Source organism: Dreissena polymorpha, chromosome 1, assembly GCF_020536995.1.
Source record: "Dreissena polymorpha isolate Duluth1 chromosome 1, UMN_Dpol_1.0, whole genome shotgun sequence".
Taxonomy (NCBI): domain Eukaryota; kingdom Metazoa; phylum Mollusca; class Bivalvia; order Myida; family Dreissenidae; genus Dreissena; species Dreissena polymorpha.
The window spans coordinates 166,045,113-166,066,642 of NC_068355.1; the positions used below are offsets into that span (position 1 = coordinate 166,045,113).

Here is a 21,530-nt window from a genome sequence, read left to right on the forward strand (position 1 = left end):
TTATGGCAGGCAAACTGACACGTAGTTTTCATATCACGTCTATTCATCTGTACATTTGCAATTTAGATAGGTAAGCAGAAGATATCTTTCATTATGAATGATACCAGAAAAGGCGTTATAAAAATAGATTTCTGACAAAGAAATTGCAATATGGGAGTTGTTTGTCTAACTATTTTACAATATCACACAATCACTTCCTTAAACGCGAGACACTTCACTACCACGGGACGACCGATTGAAGGTTATCTTCTGCTAAAGTAGCCTCTCTCGCCAATCAGAATATTGTTGTCGTAAACGTGAAGGTGACTTTATGTTAACCATGTGAGAAAATCCGTGTTTTTTGGGATTCCAGTGTGTGATGTTTAAAAATCACGCATAACGTGATTGCATAAATACGACCCAAAATTGATGAATTGAATCTATGCATTTAATTAAAATTCATGTTTAAGTAATTCATAAGAGAAATACAACTCTGAAAGTGTTAATGTGAACGCCTTTAACATTCTTGTCTATTCATCTGTACATTTGCAATTTAGATAGGTTTGCATGAATACAGATTGTATGGCATGGATTTAATCTATTTATTACATCACCAATGTATCAATCGCGTGCCTGTTAAGTAATTCGTTTGGTATTCCAACCGTAACCTGTCACATGTAAGGTGTTAAGTTACCAGATGGTTATCCAGTCTATAAAATTGTCAAAACCGTTTAAACGTTTAAAGTGAAAATAACATTTTAAACGGTACAAAAGGGACAACTTCCCAAATAATCTTAATTTCGAAAACGTAATCATATATAATAACGAATACAACTTGATATACCAAGAAAATAGTTTATGCATTCTAAGTAAATAAATCACTTCATAATATGTGGCTTGTTTTGTTTTGCTCTTTTAAGACTTAATGTTGACATCAGTACTTAATATATATTTATTATATCCATTTGTTGGACAGTTTTATTTACCGAGCTTGTAAGGGCGATTGTTTGAAGCGATATACACGGTTATTTCTTGTCATGTATGCTTATTTATTAGTTCGATACCCAATGTGTGTTTTGTTTTTGCTGACTTTGTTTATGTCAAATTTTCAATGTTTAACAACATAATATTTGATTAACACAATGAAGGTGTTTTAGTTAAGTGCATTTAAGCAAACTAAAAATAAAATAAATACTTGCAGAAGGACTCGGTTTTCCACTGCCACTATCCCTTTATACGGTTTAAATGAGTCATATTTCATAGGTAAAACCCATAATATCTAAAAGTATGGGAATATGTAGGGGATTTCTAAAATTCAAAATACTACATTATCATAAGTGATAAGTTATTTAACATAACAATCAAAATGGGGAATACAAAATCATCAGTGAAAAAGGTGAGTTTTTTTATGAAATAGTCAAATATAACTAGTTGGAATAAACGGTTAATTTGAATAATTCACTACATTTTCTCACAAATTTGAAAACACGATTGCGCAATTTTCTTTATGTTTTATAGAGATGTCCTTAATCAATAGTTGTTTCTTTTCAGGAATCAATACCAAAATACATTAGGGAGAGGAAATTTGACTACAACGACGTAAGTTTTGATATTATTGTCAAACAAAACCAAGAAGTTGTCGAAACAGTGTAGTTGGCAGCTAATGCATTTTTCTCGTCATTAATTAGAAATATAATATAAAGTATAATGTTGGTCGAACATACATAAATTATTATTTGTTTACGCATTAAAATGCATGTGCATTGAATTTGTGTGCCTTCAATTGACTTTTTCACATATATTTTGTATGTTCAAATAATTTCATTAAATGCGTTTACTAGAAAATCTATCATTGAATAGTGTTTTTTAATTATAATAGAACGAAAACAGTTGCCTTCACCGATATTAGGACCCATTACCTCTGCAAGCTAAAGCTGATGCGTTACCACTGCGCTATGCTGGCTTAGGTTTCGTGACTTAAACGATAGAAAAGTACTGTACATGTTTTCCTTATAATCGACGAAAAAAGCGTAACATACACACATGCCTTATTTTACCAATGTCGAATGATGATTATCCATTTTACCAGCGTAGTAGGAATCAGTGATCTTGAAATAAATTTAAGTTAAATCATGTAATACAAATGACTTATAAACCTGCATCGTTTCAGGCAGATATAAACACTTCCGTAGCAGCAACACTTTTAACCCCGTTGTGCGTTGTTGTGATCTAAAGATTTTGAACTGGATTTATTTGCTATGTTTTACTGTGTATTCTTTCCAGGGCGCATAAACGTATCACGCTAATCAATCAGAGTTTGAAGGCGAGTTTAAGTTATTGTACTTAGTCCAATACATTTACCTTTCACGAAACATTCGGCTGTTCCTTGTGTAAATATGTTTATGACGGTTTCAAATAGCAGACGGAAGTTTAAAGTTCCCAAAAGAATGTTAATGTGAGCGAAATGTCGTCTTTTTACTTAACCTCTGCGCTACACATAACTCTCTACCTATATAAACCATTCTTGATCTTGCTGTGTGCTGTATAATTACGGCTTTACCTGCGTAATACGAAAACCAGTATTATGTCATATGCAATCGCGCAATCAGGTCAGGAGCTTCCCTGTTTCTTCAATCTTACGTAAGGTTTCTTGGTCTCATTAGAATACAATGTAGCTCCTGGCAAAAGTGTACAATTGCATTAGACCTATTTTAGCATGACGCAGTTCACTTTATGTAATAACATTCCTAATTTGAAATAAGACCTTTTCAAATTATTAAATGCCATGTTCTTTATTGTTTAGATAACTGCATTTCGTCTATCAAAGCAAACAATGCAAACTGCAAACTGCCTCTTGCGCGAGAAATTTTATTGAAGCTTAAAATGTTGTGTTAGGAGTCCGAAGTCTCCAAATGCACACAGTCTTTCTAACTCGAAGGTTGGCCACCTTCCCCACGCACATTTAGTTCAGCAATGTGCCCCGACTCGTTACCAGGCTCATATTTTGTTAAATACAGATACATGGATCTGAGGTAACTCACGCTATATATTTATATATATATATATAAACTGGGTTAAACATTAGCACTTAGTTTGTTTTCTATATTATTGCAACTTGTATGTGCGTACTTTGAAAATGTCATAAGCTTATGCGTGGTTTTGATATTTTAATATCATATATATGAAAAAGCTTTAAATGTGATTAATTGCGTATTTTTTGGTCTCACTGAGTTAAGGAATAACACCAAAAAAAAACGGTAACATGTTTGCTGAAGAACTAAATGCTGATATTTATTATATTATTTATATACTGTTTAAATATCGTTAACAAACATGTGACGTTATTAATAAAACAAGTGTGTAACAATAGCCCTTGATCGCTCAGCTGTGTAAGTGGCGTAGCCAGTTTTAAAGCCGGTGGCATGATTTGAACAGTTTTGGTAAATGACCACAATATGATGTCATATTCATATTACCAACGTTCATATAAGTTGTGTGTGCTAGTTTTTATGGTGTCAATATTTACGCCAACTATTAAGGCGAATATGACCCTAAGGGCAGTTTTAAAAAAAACTTAGAAAAGAAATGTGTTTACATACCAAGTATTTCACCTCTTGGCCTTGTTGCTTCATAGCGAATATTTTAAAAATAATATAATTATAGAAGTATATAAAAGATTATATTTTCCAAGGGGCGTGGCCATTATTTAATTTAAGTGCATGATTTCGTACAGAATATGTAGATGACAACTATACGATGTCACACACAAAGTACTTAACGTCTGACCGTTGCGATTTCAGATCAGGAGGTATTGCAAGTAATTTTGTTGTATATTATTTAACAGTTTATATGTACAATCCAAGAAAAATTTCACATACCGTGACAGTTTTGATCCACCATTGGTATGTGAACATTTTTCTTGTAATGTACATATAAACTGTTTAATTATTTCCAAAAACATTCCTGATGAATTTCTTTCGAGAACCGATTTTAGACGAGATTTCGTAAAATTAATTTGTTGTATACCTCTATACAAATACTGTCATCCTGAGCAGCACAAAGTGTACTTGACCTTGTGGTTTCAATGACGAACACTGTTTAAAAGTCTTAAAAATTAAAACAAGTAACTCCTAGGGCGGGGCTAGCTTTAATAGCAGGGGAATGATTTATTTTAGTAGAGAACCATCATACGATGTTACATGCAAAAACCCAAGTCGAAGTGCCTTTCGGTTTGAGAAAAGAAGATTTCAAATTCGGAAAACAAATAAACCACAGGCAGGGCGAATGTTTAGGAGTTATGTTTTGAACACACTTAGAAGAGGATCACCATACGATGCTACACACATATTATTGAATCCCTAGCCCTTACGGTTTTAGAGAATATTCTTTTTTAAATAAGTAATCATACCATGAAAAACTTCTATAGAATGGCGACTAATGTAAAAGACCGATCCAGTCCGATTGAGTTAGCTTAATTTTCTCAATCGGCATACCTCGCTGATTATCATTGATAAAGGTAAAGGCAGCTTGGTTCCCGTCGACTTTCAAATTTACCAAAAAGTTCGGGACAGGAACCAGACACGAAACTGTCAGGTGACACTTCAAACGCTGTGACGCTGGGAAAACCCAAAATGTAGTTATTTTTAGATTTGATCGAGAATGTTACCCGCCTCCCGTCAAGTTCCCCACGTGTACTACTTCCCCATACCCCAAATTTTGTTTCGTACCCAAAAATTTTTTGGCATATTTTTTTCGTATCCGAAATGTTCGTACCCACATGTTCGTACCCACATACATAATTGTGGTGATGTAGATAAACGTAAACTGACGCTTTTATATCCATCCTCTTCAAAAGCATCGTAACACCAGTATTGTCAGTACTGATTTCTAAATTGTATTTATGACCGGTTTGTGTAGGTAAAAAACGATAGAGGCAATCAATTATACATTGAATGGGCAATTTTTCGTACATGGACTTTACGCGCTATATATTGACATCGCACGCTTAATATTGTCGGATGACGCCCTGGTTACACACGTCTAAATTGTACTGTCAAGTTGACTTTTACTTTAATACTCTGTTGACATTGGTGCTGTTAAAAATCAAAATTATTTAAAATAATATATATTGCATCAATTAAAGTGTTTAACATGCACACACATTAAGCGTTGAAGATGTTCTAGATAGTACTTTCGATAATTTAATCAATATTCGTCAAGTAATTTTAAACTCGTCCCATGTACAGTTGTTGGTACACATTAAGAGCATGAAAATGTTCGGTACAATTTAATAAATCGAACAATCACTTCGGCTCCAGTGACATACTTGAGACCAGTTAGGAAGCCTCAACTTTATATTGAACTCTGCCCTCAGAGTCGGTCCATTACGACTTGGGGCTGCCTGGCTAGCCACGCTGATGCCTTTAGGTCATCAGTTTAGTTGTTAAGTTCCTACTTATTTTTATGTGTGTTCTTTGAGCGTGCGTTCTTAAGTTGTGTATCTTTAAATTCTGTTTCGTGCTCTGTTGGTTTGTTCTTGGTATTCTGTAAATAAATTATGCTTCATAATATGTTTGATTTGCGCACAATGATTTTATTTATTATTAGATGACTTGTATGAACGTGTTCGCTGGAATTTATTTTATTTACTATATCTTGCAAACGCAGAATGTGCTTATTGACATTGGCATGCACATGCCAGTGTACACGCCACTGAAAGAGATGGACCAACCTTCTGTTGAGGAAGACAATGCCGATGTGTGGGTTCCAAGAGATGATATCTATATGAAACCCGATAGTCCTACAGGGCAATGTACAATTGTTACAAAGGAAACAGTGTTGGATGGTTCCGGATGGGACACAGTTTTATATGAAACTGCAGATAGTGAATACGACATAATTGGAGGCATGTTGAAGTTAACATATATTATAATTGTCGAAATTTTAAGGAATATACATGTTTGTAAGGATAATATTGCTGTTGTAGCACTTTATCTTGCAAAGAATTATCCATTTGATTATATGTTATTGATTTCAGATGTATCATATGGTTCGTTGGAAGAAGTGATGGCATTAGAACGGTTTCACATGAAACTTACAGTTTTCAGAAAAGTAATTGTTGCGACCATTGATATTTACAAAATACTACCCCATTTGTCATTTGTGGGTAAGTATTGATGTTAATAGATTGTGCATACATTCGGGCAAACATTATCACCAGCTTTGTACATAGAAAAAAATAACTAACACAGTGGTGTTAATATTGATCTTGCTTCGAACTTGGGGACCACGGAAACGGTTATTAATAAGTTTTTAAGTATACTTTTTTATTAAAGTTTACAAAATAATGAAACGAATGATACAGTTAATAATAAAACCTGATACATTTTTTTCCGGTTTGTATCATTTCATATAAAGTTGATTGATTTAGTTATACATGGAATATTACTTGAAAGGTTCATGAATACATTTCAATAATGGTTACTTTGGATAGTTGTTTATAATTTGATAAAAAATAAATAAATAGTATTGTTATGTTTTATAGGAATATTTTTCTTACATGCGGTGAACTTTATTTCAGAATATCCGTCTGAGTTCAGACAAATTGCAAAGCGGAACCATAGAGCTGCTAAAGAGTTGTTAATGGAACAACTTCTAGAGATAAAATGTTTCAATCATGGAAACGTGTTCATAATGGGGCTTCAAAGATGTGGTATGTTATTTATTTAATATATTTAATCAATATGACCACAATGGTAAAGTATATTTATATAAGAACTTGCCCGTGTACAATTACGTACTATGTCTCCCCTAAAAAGTATGAATCGCAATTATTGAAAAAAACAACCCTTGTCATTTTATTTGCTAATGTCGACTTCGCATTATATATTATTTGTTTTGAAAGGGTTTTATGTTCGTCTATTTTCTAAATGACGAGTTGTAATTCGATTAAAAAAACTGTCTATCGAAATGCTGTGTAACATTGACAATATGCCGTTGATTTAAACAGTAACTTTGGAATAACTATTAAAGAATAAGGACGTCGTCTGCGCGCTTTTGTCTTATTGGCACAAACTAATGCAAATATGAACAAGACATACATTTTGACTATGTTTTAAATGAAAGTAAAATGCTTGTCCCAACTTTGTAAGTAGGATAGATTAATGTTCAAAACATATTAAGTATATCTTCTATAAGCATGCTTAACAATGCCATATTACCCATGTCATTTAAAAACGCGGTAAAGTCAGTGTAATTTATGCCTTCGGGGACATCTACATAGATTATGGCATAATGAAGAAAGCTATAAAACGTTAAAAGATAGCAAGTTGAAAAAACATTATTTTATATAACACAAAGGCTCGGCTTAATTTCAGGATATCAACACTTGGCTATGATTTTGGATGTTAAAGATGAGTTTGACAGCCGTTATGCAAAAAAGTACATTGCAATCATGGCTGATACAATAAAGCCACTGATTGTACCATCAAACGTGACATTTTATTTGAGGAGCACTGGAGTAATAAGTGAGGAAGAGGTACAGCTGATTAACAATGCCGAAATGATGCAAGGAATTGAAAAGGCTGTGGATACACTGCTGGATAAAATGCAACAGAGACATGTGTACTGGTATAGTCATTTTGTAGAAGCGCTGAGGCATGCAGATATGTCAGAAGCCGTGGAACTCCTAGACATTCCTGAGCTCCACACGGGTATAATGTTATATATGTAGTATACACATGACGTTTAGCAGATGCGACACGATAACAAAAAGAGAGCCCGCTACCCTATACAGCTTGCCATATTTTCATTTGTGAAGCCTCACTGGATAAAAGATTTACATCCCGTTACCAATTATGTATAGTCTATCATCACACCAACTATACCGTATAGTGTTATGTTATTTATGTCGATACTATAATATATATGCAGGGTCGATGAGTTGTGCATGCATATAATGTTTTATCAATTTCATAACAACAGAATGCGCTGGATTTCACCAATCTGGAGGTCAAATTACTTTCAATGCATCGCTTAATTATTTGCCTGCTGCACCAGCACCACCGACAACACGATACGGAATTTACCGATCCCATTTAGAACAGAACAAGACACATGTTAACGACGAAGAGGAAACAAACACTGATTTTGTTATGGCGTCAGACACGCATATTCAGGGAGAATATTACGACGATACTGCATTACCGCCACGTAATATCAATTGAACTACCAGCTTTTGCATTTTGTCACATTGGATGCAGTACATGCTTTAGATAATAGTATATATTCGAAGCAGATTTCGTAAAAGTGATATAAATATTTCGTACGCTTATCGGGTGCTTGATATTGTTTACTTCCAGGGGAAATTATCTCACAAATAACCGATGAAACGTTGACCAAGATTGTATACGTACCGAAAGGACACACACTACCACTTGGATTCGAAGCTCAAGACACGGCAAATTACACAAACGAAAGCGCTGACAGTGTTTTTGTTTATGTTCATGGGCGCGACACACCAATAGCAGAATTGGATGATAACTCATCAATTGGCTTTGTTAAAATAGACGGGATGAGAAACAATTCACTTTTTGTGGCTGAGGCTCAAGTTTCACCCGGTTTGTAAAATTAAATATTTTACTTAATGATGTATTTGCATTGCACGTGGATTATTTATATTTGGTAAGATAATGCCGAAATCTAAAACTCAGTTTACTCTTCTTCAATTACAACGTTAACCACACTACCAAGCTTTGCATATGGTGTTTATAAAGCTTTATCTTGCATGAAACGGAAAGTTTTGATAACAATACTTGATAATGAAAGAACTTACTGGTATTATATATATGGTTGAAAGTTCTATATAAAGTTTGTTGGATCCACATACACGTACCTGTATATCTAAAGCATATGTATGCGAGTGGTAAAATTTCAATACACTATTGTATAAATACAGATACACATGTATGTCGAATACTCGGGCCTTTTCAGGCAAGAGATGTAATAAACCGCAGTTGCCCCTTCCAGCAGAGGTGTTAATAGAGCCTCCTTCACTTCCTCCCAAGATCCCGCTGAAAGGTGCGTTCATTCAAACACGTTTTATTGTGTATATTGCATGAATTATATTACATTTCATAAGAACACTACAGACGCATGAACAAGTAAATATACAGTCAAGTTACCATTACCGAATCATTACCCATAGCGGATCACTTTGATGTTTAAGACTGCGTATCGCGATAAATAGTTGACATTTTAGATGATATTTTGCACACAGCATTTTCAAGGCCTCTTCTTTAAAATGCATTGATTGAGTCGTAATCGGAGCTACTCTTTGTCAAACGTTACGGTATGTTTTGCTGATATGTATATACGACATTGTTGACTTCCGTCTCGTTTCCAAATCGAGGTTGAACATTTTTCGCGGCCACATGCTATAACGCTGTTGGAAAGTAAGAAGTTTACGCATTTATTTAAAGGCCATGAAGTAGTCTTTCTGCCTGCAAAAGTCCATTTCAGTTTTGATTCGTTTTCAAGATTTTGCAACACCTTACATGAAATGAACAATTAGTGCAATAACAGAACAAGCCTGATAATATGCGTATTGATAATATATTATATTATATTAAAATATATGCAAATCTGTTGTACATGGTTTATAAGATGCCCATATCTTTTCGATCTTCTTAAGATTTTCAACAGATAATTCACACAAGAACACTATGCATAAAGTGTGGATACAAGATCAAATATAGAAAACAATAAATAACAAAAAGTGAAAATAATGTATAACTGGCAATGTAACTTGATCATTGTAATCAACACAGTTCATGTTTCGACAGTTCAAAAAGCGTGTTAGATGCCCCCTGACTGGTTTCAGTCATGTGATCCGTTATGGCTACAACTGATCCGTTAAAGCATGAATTCTGCAAAAAAAAGATATTACACATACATTTTGCCTGCGTTTAAAATATGACAATGTGATGACGCAAAGGTAATATTTAATCAAACTGGCGTAAAAAAGTCTCAAACCATTTATTACTTTTCACCAGAACAACTTAATTACGCAACTGATCCGGTAATGGTAACTTGGCTGTACCGTGTGCGGGCTCACACTACTACAAACATTAAATGAATGTGTTCTTCATGTCATCGTTGTTTAAACATTATATGTTGTTGGACTTTCTGAATGAGAATCATTACGTGAAATCGATTTTTATGAATAAATAGGAAGAGTACGCTGGAATTAGGCTTTCTTGTTAAATATTTTCGAGAACAAACCGTCATAAATATATTAAAAACATTAAAAGACTAAATATCAGTTGTGAAAATTGAAACAATTGAATATGCACGCGCTGACTTATTTCAGGAAAGCAGCCGTACCCACTTCCGCGCGCATCGTTCAGAAAATATTCTCCTGTTCCTCCAAGTAAGTTTTAAAATATAACTTACCAATTTTTGTGTGCGTATAACTTATCTTTTTCAATGAACTCTATTGCAGAAACAAAGAACCCGACATACAATGCAAAAAGCCGAGCTATGATTAGATTGATCCTTAAATCGCAGCTTTTAGTTCCTTTAATAAGAGACTCGACAATGTTGTAGTATTATTCAATTCTTTCAATACTGTAAGTCCATGGACAAGTATGAATTTACAAAATTAATTTACCATATGAAAAACATAAAATGTTCTGATAAAGAATTTTGTAAAATGTACCACATATATACATCTCAATTTTGACAACCTCTCAACATTCCTTCAATATTTAGGACTTGCTCAACGCTCTTTTAGTTTTTAATACAAGCTGCATTGAATATATATATAGCCATATGCTTATAGTAGCCATCACCCGCTATTGCATATTGTAATGATGCTTGTACTTAACCAGTCATTTTCTTGTAGATTTTGAAAATTAAATTGCTTATAATTAATTTAAAGCGATAATAACGGTTATAATAAATTACTATTTATTAATGACTTTAAAATTTGTTAAAAGAGTTTACAAATGCACAAATAAAGCTGAATAGTTTTGCCCATGTTGTCAATCTATACGGTTATCTAAAAAATATCCTGATATCACATACAATTTTAAATATACATATTCTTGCATTGGTTGATATTCCTAGTTTTATTCATAAAAATTCATTATAGTTTATGTGCTTCTTTAGTGATATTGTTATTTATGCAGTGGACAACAGTTATCTCAAGCAGCAATTAGGGTGTGCTAAACGATTTTAATCAGAAATGGATTATTTCTTGAATATTTCTTTTTTGTACTCGTTTCCAACATGAGTCTCAATTAAACCATGATCATATATATATGAAGGTTCACATGTATAAGAAATTATATTTAGTCATGAATATCATATTATACATAATAATTATTATTTTGGTAGTTGTTCTAACATGCATGTGCATATATCTAATATAGTTATCAAAAAGTATTAATTTAGACGATGCAATCAAAAATGTATACAGATTTAAAGGAAAGGGGAGATAAAGGCTAGCAGCAGCAGCAGATATAGCTACGTCAATTGAACTGTGATATCCGGATTCAAATCTGATAACCATATAGCTCGGCAATATCAGAAGCAATATTCAGTCTTATTCGTATATTCTTTCAACAAGTCATTAACACAGGATGAGTTAATATTTCCGTAAATACAATAATATCGCTTTTTTAAGAATAATACAGGTTAAATGTTCAAAATCCACAAGAAAACAACTGGCAAAGTACTACCGTTTTCGCAACATTACAATGTGCAATATCGGCTGATGGCTACTATCACCATATGCCTATATGTTCAATGCAGCTTGTATACACAACCTTAAAGGCGTTGAACAATATCCTGAGAATTTCATATTTATGGGAGCACTCTACTGTATTTGGAATACACAAAACCAAAGATACATAAGTTATTTAATTGTGTGTACATATCTTGGTTTGCTAACACACAGGTTTTATCTGTAGATAGCGACAGTTATAGACAGGCAAACCATACACTAACGGAAAAGAAACAAGGCCTAATAGATGACGTTCATTACGAAGACGAGGAAATCCCTGATAAAGGAACAACGTCTGACAACACTGTCGAGAATATCCATAAGGTTAACATTCTTGATTTTTCAAATGAGGCGGTTGAAATGGCGACGACAAAGCAGATTCAGAAACACCATACAAGCCTGGATGCGTTAGACATAACGTCCATTCATACAATGGACAAAGAGATGCTTGTAAAACGTATTGAACTGTTAAAATACGAGCAAACTGATGATATTGGGAAAACGGAATTGTTAAATACAATGGCAGTGGAGATTACCAATTTAAGCTCTTGCAAGGTTGAGAAAATAGAAGCCTTAAAAAATGTCCAAAGAGCAGATCAAATATTGAAAATACAACAAGCCAAACTCGCAAGTAAGTAACGCGTTTTTAATACTTTGAGATAGCAAATGTCTTATATATATTGTATGTTTACCATTTTGTGTAATAGTGGTTATATTATGTACATAACGTGTTGTTACAGGAATAGTTACACATAATGACAATTCTGCCATCAATGATGAGTATCCATGCGAAGGCGTGTATTCTGCCAGACAGCTTGAAAGAGACACAGAGAGACACGAAGCTGCAAACATCATGAGCACTCTTCTCATAGCTGTCATTCTGCGAAATATCCAAACCAACGGAATACCGACGCGGTCTCTTAGACCATTACAGAGAAACAGTTTTATGAACAGATCATTTCGTCGACTTCCAAAGACAAGACGATCATCCTTCAAAGACTCTGCCTTTTACAGCTGCTCAAATATTTACACTATTTACGAGGCGCCTGGACTGGATTAAACATCGCTACCTTTACTTGTATCATATGGTCGCCTTTCATTCGCGAATAAATACTTGATGGTAAAACAAGTTGTACCTCCACTTTGTTGAATTGAGTAAACATGCGCATTATATTGATATATGTGTGTTCATTTGCATGAAAGCATGTGATTGTTTAAATTCTTTTTATTTAAACATTTTATTTTGTATAATTTCAAAATTAAGCTAGATATTTTTGATTATTTTGGAACAACATGAAGCGTAAATGTCGAAGAACTTAAATCATATCTCCTAGTTATTGAAGAAATAGTTAAGTTGGCTCATCAGCGTAATAAACATGATTTCAGGGTCTTAAGGGCACTTAAAGTAATGGTTTTATTTCAATCACGTAAACTTCGAGATTTGCATACGGATTTTTTTATTTTTGATAATAGAACTTCAAATCAGTACCAATTAAAAGCAAGGTGCGTGTCGGAATTTGAATGGATTAAACGTTTTAAAATAGCTCACCCACGTGGATTAAATGATATATGTTGTTCATTTGCATGAAAGCATGCGATTGTTAAAGTGCTTTTTATTAAGGTATATTATTGTGTTTAGTTTCAAAATCAAGCTAGATATTTTGGATTATTTTGGAACAACATGAAACTTTAATGTCGAAGACCTTATTTCATATCTCCTAGTTATGGGGGTAGTAGATAAGCTGGCTCATTAACTTTTATTAGCGTTATATAAATAATTTCACGTAATACAAATCTAGTAATCCTGTTAGAAGTATCGTGTTAAATTATAATGCTATTTCTACAGATATTAATGTAATAGATAATTGTTCAATTGTATATCATGCTACTTTTTTAGTTCAAAATATGTATATAAACCAGTTGGTCATGTTATTACTGGCGATCTTAATTTCATTCGAAATAAAAACCTAAGAATTTTACTGCGCAGAAGCCCTAAATATAAACTTCCTATTCCTATCGATTTTGATAACTGCATTAAGAAAATCGAAACATCTTTACACGATTATTGTACAAAATGGTGCAGGAAGGAAAATGCAGAAATTACTGCACGCAATTAATGGAAAACCAACGTTATTTGTATAGCCATGCATAAGATATATTGTTATAATACAAATCCTGTGGCCTTATCACATTAACACACATTTAATAAACAAAGTCTATAACAATTGCTTAACGACTTACAATCTACATTCGTCATAGTTCCTGCAGATAAAGCTGCAAATAATGGTATGATGATATGACGAGTGTTTTATGTTCAAACGATTTCACAATAACTTTCACAAACTACATCATTGGGATTACAATAAGCAACCTAATGAAATCATTACAGACCATATTGCCGAGTGCAAAAATCTAAATGTAAAAATAAATATTACTGACAAGAAACTGCCATCACTTCAATGGATACCTAAATTACACAAAACGTTATATAAAAGTCGTTTTATCGCTAATTCAGTGTCTTGTACCACCAAGTTATTATCAGTGTATTTAACATCCGCATTGAGTGCTATTAGATATCATATATCTAAATATTGTAATAAAGTTTATGCAAATAATAATATAAACCTATCTTGATCAATACAAAACTCCTTAGCAGTTATTGATAAAATTCAAAAGAAAAAATATGCGGTGTCACAAATAAGCACATATGATTTTTCTACACCCTATACTCTCCCCTATACAACGCTTCCTCGCACGTTAATAAAATCCAAACGTGTTTCTTTGATTGAAAAACATTTGCAAGAGAGAATTGTTCTTATCTCGATTTAAACACTAAAACAGCTTTTTTTAAATAATACTTACTTTTCTTTTTTGGATAACTTGTTTGTTGAATTTAATGGTCAAATTATCGGGGTTGCTATAGGTACTTATTGTGCGCCACTTATTGCTGATTTTTTGTCTTGTTATGAAAGCGATTTTATGTTAGAATTATCGAAAACTAAACAACTAGATTTTAGTCACCGTTGAACCTAACTAGTAGATAAATTATTGACATACTAAATTTAGATAACCAATTCTTTGAACAATATATCCTAACAATCTTCCCGAACGAACTAGTCTTAAATGGATCGTGTCAATCCAAAAAATGATGCTGCGTATTTAGACTTACATCTTACTTTTAATAATAAGCGATTAAGACAAGAGTATACGATATGAATTTGAAGTCTTGTTGTTGGTTATGATCAATTGACGACACCGACAAGCTCATGCGAATGAATGTTCAAAGTACAGAACAATGTATTCTAACTGATAAATGTTTACATGTGATTCTCTTAATTAGGAAGGCAGATCAACACCCCAGCTGAAGTTAGAATTTCCTCTCATTTCTCTATCCCACCGAACCTGTTACTAGAAACTGTTGGTAGTATTGATCTCCAGAATGTTTGGAATATCAATTGAACTCGTGTTCAAGAGACTATTTTTGTTTATTTATATATTTATTTATATTCAAATTGTAATTGTTTGCTATATTCATACCTTTTTCCTATCCATCACTTGCAACTTTCTTTAATTGCTCCATATCCATGGAATTGACGCTTTCATTGTGTCGAATTACAATTATGTTTATTATTGTCGAATATGAAAATTGGCACATAGCAATTTATCTGATTATCATTTACTTTTTGTAAACAATTACCATGATATTCTGTCAGCCTTATCCATAAGACAATCTTATAATTCTTTACGAAGAGTGATAATAATTCTCATTGGCCACCTAAAATTACGCAATTTGGAAAGGGCATCAGTGTAAGTGACATACATAAAGTTTATTTCAAAAACTATTTTATTTTTAGAAGTAAAAATACTTGTGTTTTGTTCGAAATCGGTTGGTACGAATGGAATATACATTATTTTGTTCTATGCGTATGACTGTAGTTAACTGACTAGTTTACTCCGTATATCGCTTGTATTGAACATTATTATATGAGTGATAATAAAATGCCATATTCTTCAATTATTTTGAATGTGGTTTGTTGTATTTGAGAAAATATGTTGATAAGAAAAGTCAATTAATGCAATAACTATTAATTAAGTATGTGATTATCCGGGCTTAAATTATAATATGACAATATGAATAGAACAAAATCAAAACACAACCCTTTTAAACCCGAGATCACGGTGGGACTAACCGCCATTCAAGTGGGCTGTGTTTATATAATAACTGGTGGAGAACCTTTAACTAGCACATGTGTGGTCCATCTGATGTGACCCAGTTTAGAAGGACTCAGTGGTCTAAATGCACGCTTTGTTTCAAAGGAGTTATTCACTAGGCACATAAAGCTTTCAGAAAGATATAAATCTCCCTTATCAGAAGCTTTGTTTTCATCACATGAATAGGATCAGCAGTTACTTCACAGGCAAATGATATCTTCTAATTACTTTGATATTGCATTTTTGTCATCAATATAGGGATTTAAATCTAATTTAAAATTATTGTTTTACCGCCATTTAATAGAACATGCAAATTTTATATACTATGGAAATCTTTCAGTTAAATGAGTGTGAAAACAAAGTATTAAACAACAGCAATAGAAACAACAGAAAGAAGTACACTTGTATCTTAACTAAAATGCATTTTCTAATTATTGACTAAAATGAAGTTGTTAAAGGGTTTAAAGCAAAAATTGAGCGTCGTGATTATTTCTTTGTGGGAATTTCCATTTATCCTGTAATTTGATATTGCGCGCTTCTGTTTTGAGAACAACTCATGTAGTTTAAACCACATAAAGACCTTTTCACAAGAATGAATTGTTTATTATTTCAGAAAAAAAGAAACCATTAAAATAAACGTTTAAAAGCACAATGCAACGTTGTCAATCTTAAACGGTATTGTCCGAGCTTAGACATAGACTATTTTAATGAATATACCGTTGTTGTTTTTTATAATCTGTATTATTTGATATCACATATTTTTAAGTTAAAAAAAAGTATATTCAAATTCTTATTTACAACGGAACTACTGACCATAAAGTGTTTACGCGATAAAAGGAAATGATTGGTTGATAATTTCCTTTTTTTTCATTTTGATTCACAACGTGTCGTTAGAGGTCTTATATTTACTTTTAAGCAAATTGCTACGTTCTAGAATATGTATGTGATATACGTATGGCATATGGTATTCACAATAATACCAAAACAATACAATTATAATATACTGTAGTCATTTTATCTGGAATATAAACCTAAAAACCACACTCCATGTACCAGAATAATTGATCATAGCATCGGTGGCTGATTTATAAACATGCAAAAATAAATGAGACTATGTGCTTTACTGTATCAAAAATCAATTTCATTGCGCTTGCTATTCGCGATACACGTGTGTTATTGGAAATGCTTTTATCGACTTAAGCTATATAACTCCAGTACATTTCACGAAATTTACCAAGTCCTATTTGCTTGCTGGTCTTTGTAATATCTATATATTAGTAATATTATATTAGTTTTATTTAACAACTACAATATATTTGTTACACGTTAAGTTTTCAATGAATGGCGTAATGGATGAATTATCAAAACAGTGTGTTGTGTGTTTGTTTAATAGCAATATGTTTATATACAAATTAAACACGGTATTAAAATTTATCAAGTCCAACATGATTCTGGATGCTCATATATCCTACACTTAATTAAATTTGTGACATATGACGTTAACATGGGCAATGCGAAGACAAATGTGTATCTATAAACATATGTTACAATTATAACAACATATTATGTTTACCATATATCATTATTATTGCTGTTTAAATAGTGTGCGTAGTCCAAAACACAAAGAAAAAACACATACTTTCAAGGTTAACGCTCTAAGACAAAATCATACGATACCAACATAAGTTTCCTAAGCTTGCGGATTCCGATGTTGAAGACATTCTGACTCCATACACGTGTTTTTATTTTAAAAAAATACAAGAAAAATATCAAAAACACCACACCCTACATGAAAAAATATGTTCGTACATGTCATTAAACTAAAATGAATTATACACTGCCGTCATTGTAATATCATTCGTGGTTTAAGGTAACTCATATTTGTATTATTATTGCTTGTCAACAATTTCGTTCATTCGCATCATTTAGCATTGTTAAGTTTTTCACACATTGGCGTTTTTGTTTTTATTTCTGTCTCCCTTTATATTGTTTGCACGAAACGTTGAGCCGGCTGCAAATGTATTGCTGCTGAAGTCGCCGATCTGTTGCTGGGATGTTGTACTGAAACGATGTAGGGAAACGTAGGGGACCGTGCTAGGATCATGTCTTGGGCGACAACACGGAATTGGTTTCACTATTTATTTTACACATTATATTTAGACGTTATTTAATTAAACATACAGAAAATTACTGCCAGCTTTGGTTTGGAATTAACTTAGGTAAATGATACATTGATATGCATGTTTCATTCTTCTCCAATACGAAGATACATATTTTTTACGGTGATATGTAGACTACTATTGTTTAGAAGAACCACTAAATCCACAACAAAACAAGCACTCACCATAATTCTATTTCATATCGACCTTCTTTACCATAGCTGTAATCTCCACGTTTGCCATTCTGCCAACGCACCTACATTAAATTTGATTTAATAACATATTTAAACGATATGTACAAATATAGGACATTACAAAAGTTAAAATTGTAAAATTTACATGTTACTTCTTATAAAAGATTCACGCAGTTTGGTGTACGGTACTTACATGTGCCTTCGGCGAGTTCTTACGTATAACCACGCCTAGGGTAGAAAAGGAAATGTCGATCCATTTTGCATCTAGCATTCTTGCATCTCGACCTATACATTTCAGAACGAAAATCTCACAATTACCGCTACTACATAATTTATACTAGTTATAAAAGCCATTCAAGGTCGAGAATCATATAACATTGTATTATTATTTGTATTAACATGTAAATTTAGATTTTGTTTATTACCTGGTTTTACAAGACAGCCGACCGCCATTTTATGCCCTGGATTTAACGCACGTGGCTCGTCTGTCACTATGACGTCATAGGAGCCTAGACCATACCGATAAACGGTGGTCATGTTATCGAAATCCCATGTGACCCACACTTTAAAATCTAGGAATACATATCAGAAAACACTATTTAGTAGTTTTGCGCTGATGTGGTTAAATGTGTATGTAAATTATTATTGACCCTTTAGTTAACTGGTTTGAAAATTAAATGTAATTGGCAAAATAATGTTATAATGTCCCTGCATTCTATATTTATAATAATGTTGCATATCTAACAATATATTTGAAATTATTAGTTGATGCGGAATAACTTGATATAAATCAATTTTCAAACCATCTTCTGAGTGACCGACGACGGTTCCAGAGCCATGATGGTCTTGATTATCCCAAATCCAGTCGGGACCACGGCGCACGCGGGAACCAATGACCGGATACGCGTCGCTTTTGCTTTCAGCGTAAACCTTCGTCTCTATTTCCTGTTTACTTCGAAAATGTGCCATGGAGACTTCTTGGATGTCTCGAATATCCTCCTATGTGAATCGAAAATAAGCAGATTGTATATCTTCTGATAAACAACATGTACAAATACATTCAAAATTGTTTATAGGCATTTGACACAATAACATGCCTCGTATTAGAACTGCTTTCCGTATACTCCTTTATGTTGATTTTACATGACGCATTAGACAGACGCAGCACAAAACACTACGAATCAAATTACCGGACATTGAATCGCCTGTATGTGTGAGAACAAATTATACGTGACTTCACGAAATGAAAGTACTATAACATAACTATAGTTTTTATGAAATTGTTAACTATTGATGCAAACTCATGTTTATATTTGAAGACATGTTCATAGGAATCCTCCTAAAAAGTCAGTAACACATACTTAAAATAAAAATGGTGTTCCCGTATTTACGTAACAAAAATAGTAGCTCCTTAACGTTACAGCATCTCACTCAAACTTGATATTTTTACACTATTCCGTTTAGCAATACTGATAAAGCAAACATAAAGCAACACATGATTTTGATACAATACTCTCGTTATGTTGTTATGAATATGATATTTACCTCATCCTCCATTGAAAGCCCAGAAGAACTTCGCATAAAGCTGAATGAGGAATCCTCAAAAACAGATGCTTTTGTCTACAAAAGTCAGATCAATTGTCAATGTTTCATAAGATAACTGAATCAAATCGATATTTAGTAAAATAGGTATGTAAACACCTTGAATTACTCTGACATGCGTGGCTTCCATAAGCAATTTCACTTCATTATTGCATTTATTCGATCATGTGGTTCATAGGTTTATTAGGTTTTACCGAATTCAAGTACAGGAAAGTATATATTTATAAAAACTTAAATATACATGTATTTAATAAATGTATTTCATTTCCGATTGATATGTTGATATGTTAATTCGGATTGAGTTGTGTCTAAAGAAACGCTATAATGCATCTATTGGCATGTATGCTTTGTTAAAATAATTGAGAAAGCGAGCAAAACTACATATTGGAAAATATACACAAAGGTAATTTCTCTTAGCCAATCTCCGTCCATCTTGGTGGCAAAAAAGCTTCTTCCGTCGTTCTGAAGCCGTGACGAGTTTTAACAAGTCCTAGAACAGAAAAGCCTAAGAAGTCGGTCTACAACATTATAACCTTTTTAAAAATCAGAAAATAAGTCATTGAAATATATGATACACAATGTTCAATAATCTAGAAAATCTGCTGAAAACTTGACGTTTCCTACACAATAGCATATGAAGCAACCAAACGACCGGTATCAACAGTTTAATATGACATATGCCACAAAATCAGACAAAGCGGTTGTTTATTTAAAGTTGAAGCATGGCAGGTAAATACAAGCAATATGGATGGAGTTTATTCAACTTTGCAAACAATTGATGGGTATGTGAATTGGGGACAGAAAATGTAAAAACTTTGATATATCTCAGTGTGCATAATACCTTAGACGAAAATAGGATAGACACGTTCTTTGTATGCCTTGAGCTTGTTTGTTGCTGAACCCACATACAATGCAAACATGTATATTTGCAGATAAACATAAAATTGATGAAAGATCTAATAAATGTTTAAATCACTCTTGACAAATGGAAAAGTATCAGTGTTTTATTAACTTCAAATAATGTTTAAACCTCGTCAAAATCGCCGACACCGACGAAAAATACTGGCGTGCCCTTGTCTTCGATTTCTTCTAAACCTCTCATCAAAGACATCAATGTCTAGAATGAATGGATATGAGAAAAATGTTTTGTGACACGAATAAATAGTATTTAATTATAAGCATAAATTGATACATGCATTTGAACGGTACTGAAATATTACGATAAGTTTGTATATACAGGATGTTAAAACTGACCAAAATAAAGACTCATCCATATAGTGTATGCAAACCATAATATTTGCGTTCGTGTAATATTATTATTAACAATAATTACTTCCTCTGTTTTCGTTGGGAGGTCGGGGCCAGCTCTCAACCAGGTTTCAGTAGGTTTTCCGTCAGTTATTACAATAATCCTGGGACTCATAATGATTCCGCTACCAGTTGCAGCAAGGGCTTCAAAATATATGACAAATTTGCATCTGTCAACATATATTCATTTATTAGTTATCATATGTGACATGTTCTTATTGACTATAAAAGATGTATTTACAACATAAAGGCATTGGTATTGTACCAATCATTTGATCGAAGTTGTTCATT

At 33.0% G+C, this 21,530-nt stretch overlaps 2 protein-coding genes across 2 annotated transcripts in view; one reads left to right on the plus strand and one right to left on the minus strand.

The window, feature by feature from the left end:
- The window catches only part of LOC127859558 (uncharacterized), a gene marked incomplete in the record, with an annotated part of 282,340 nt that overhangs the window by 257,095 nt on the left and 3,715 nt on the right, over positions 1–21,530 (minus strand). The window contains 9 exon segments of the mRNA XM_052397050.1: positions 17,766–18,037; positions 18,321–18,391; positions 18,523–18,614; positions 18,755–18,901; positions 19,133–19,328; positions 19,875–19,949; positions 20,329–20,421; positions 20,962–21,048; positions 21,265–21,383. Coding sequence (XP_052253010.1) covers positions 17,920–18,037; positions 18,321–18,391; positions 18,523–18,614; positions 18,755–18,901; positions 19,133–19,328; positions 19,875–19,949; positions 20,329–20,421; positions 20,962–21,048; positions 21,265–21,383 — 998 coding nt within the window.
- Positions 1,239–13,991, plus strand: LOC127859533 (uncharacterized). The gene is made up of 12 exons (XM_052397047.1): positions 1,239–1,375; positions 1,531–1,578; positions 5,647–5,884; positions 6,017–6,145; positions 6,560–6,691; positions 7,356–7,691; positions 7,963–8,190; positions 8,340–8,597; positions 8,971–9,057; positions 10,349–10,408; positions 11,952–12,395; positions 12,505–13,991. Exons 1-12 carry the CDS (start codon positions 1,346–1,348, stop codon positions 12,822–12,824), a joined length of 2,310 nt encoding a protein of 769 aa, XP_052253007.1. The 5' UTR covers positions 1,239–1,345; the 3' UTR covers positions 12,825–13,991.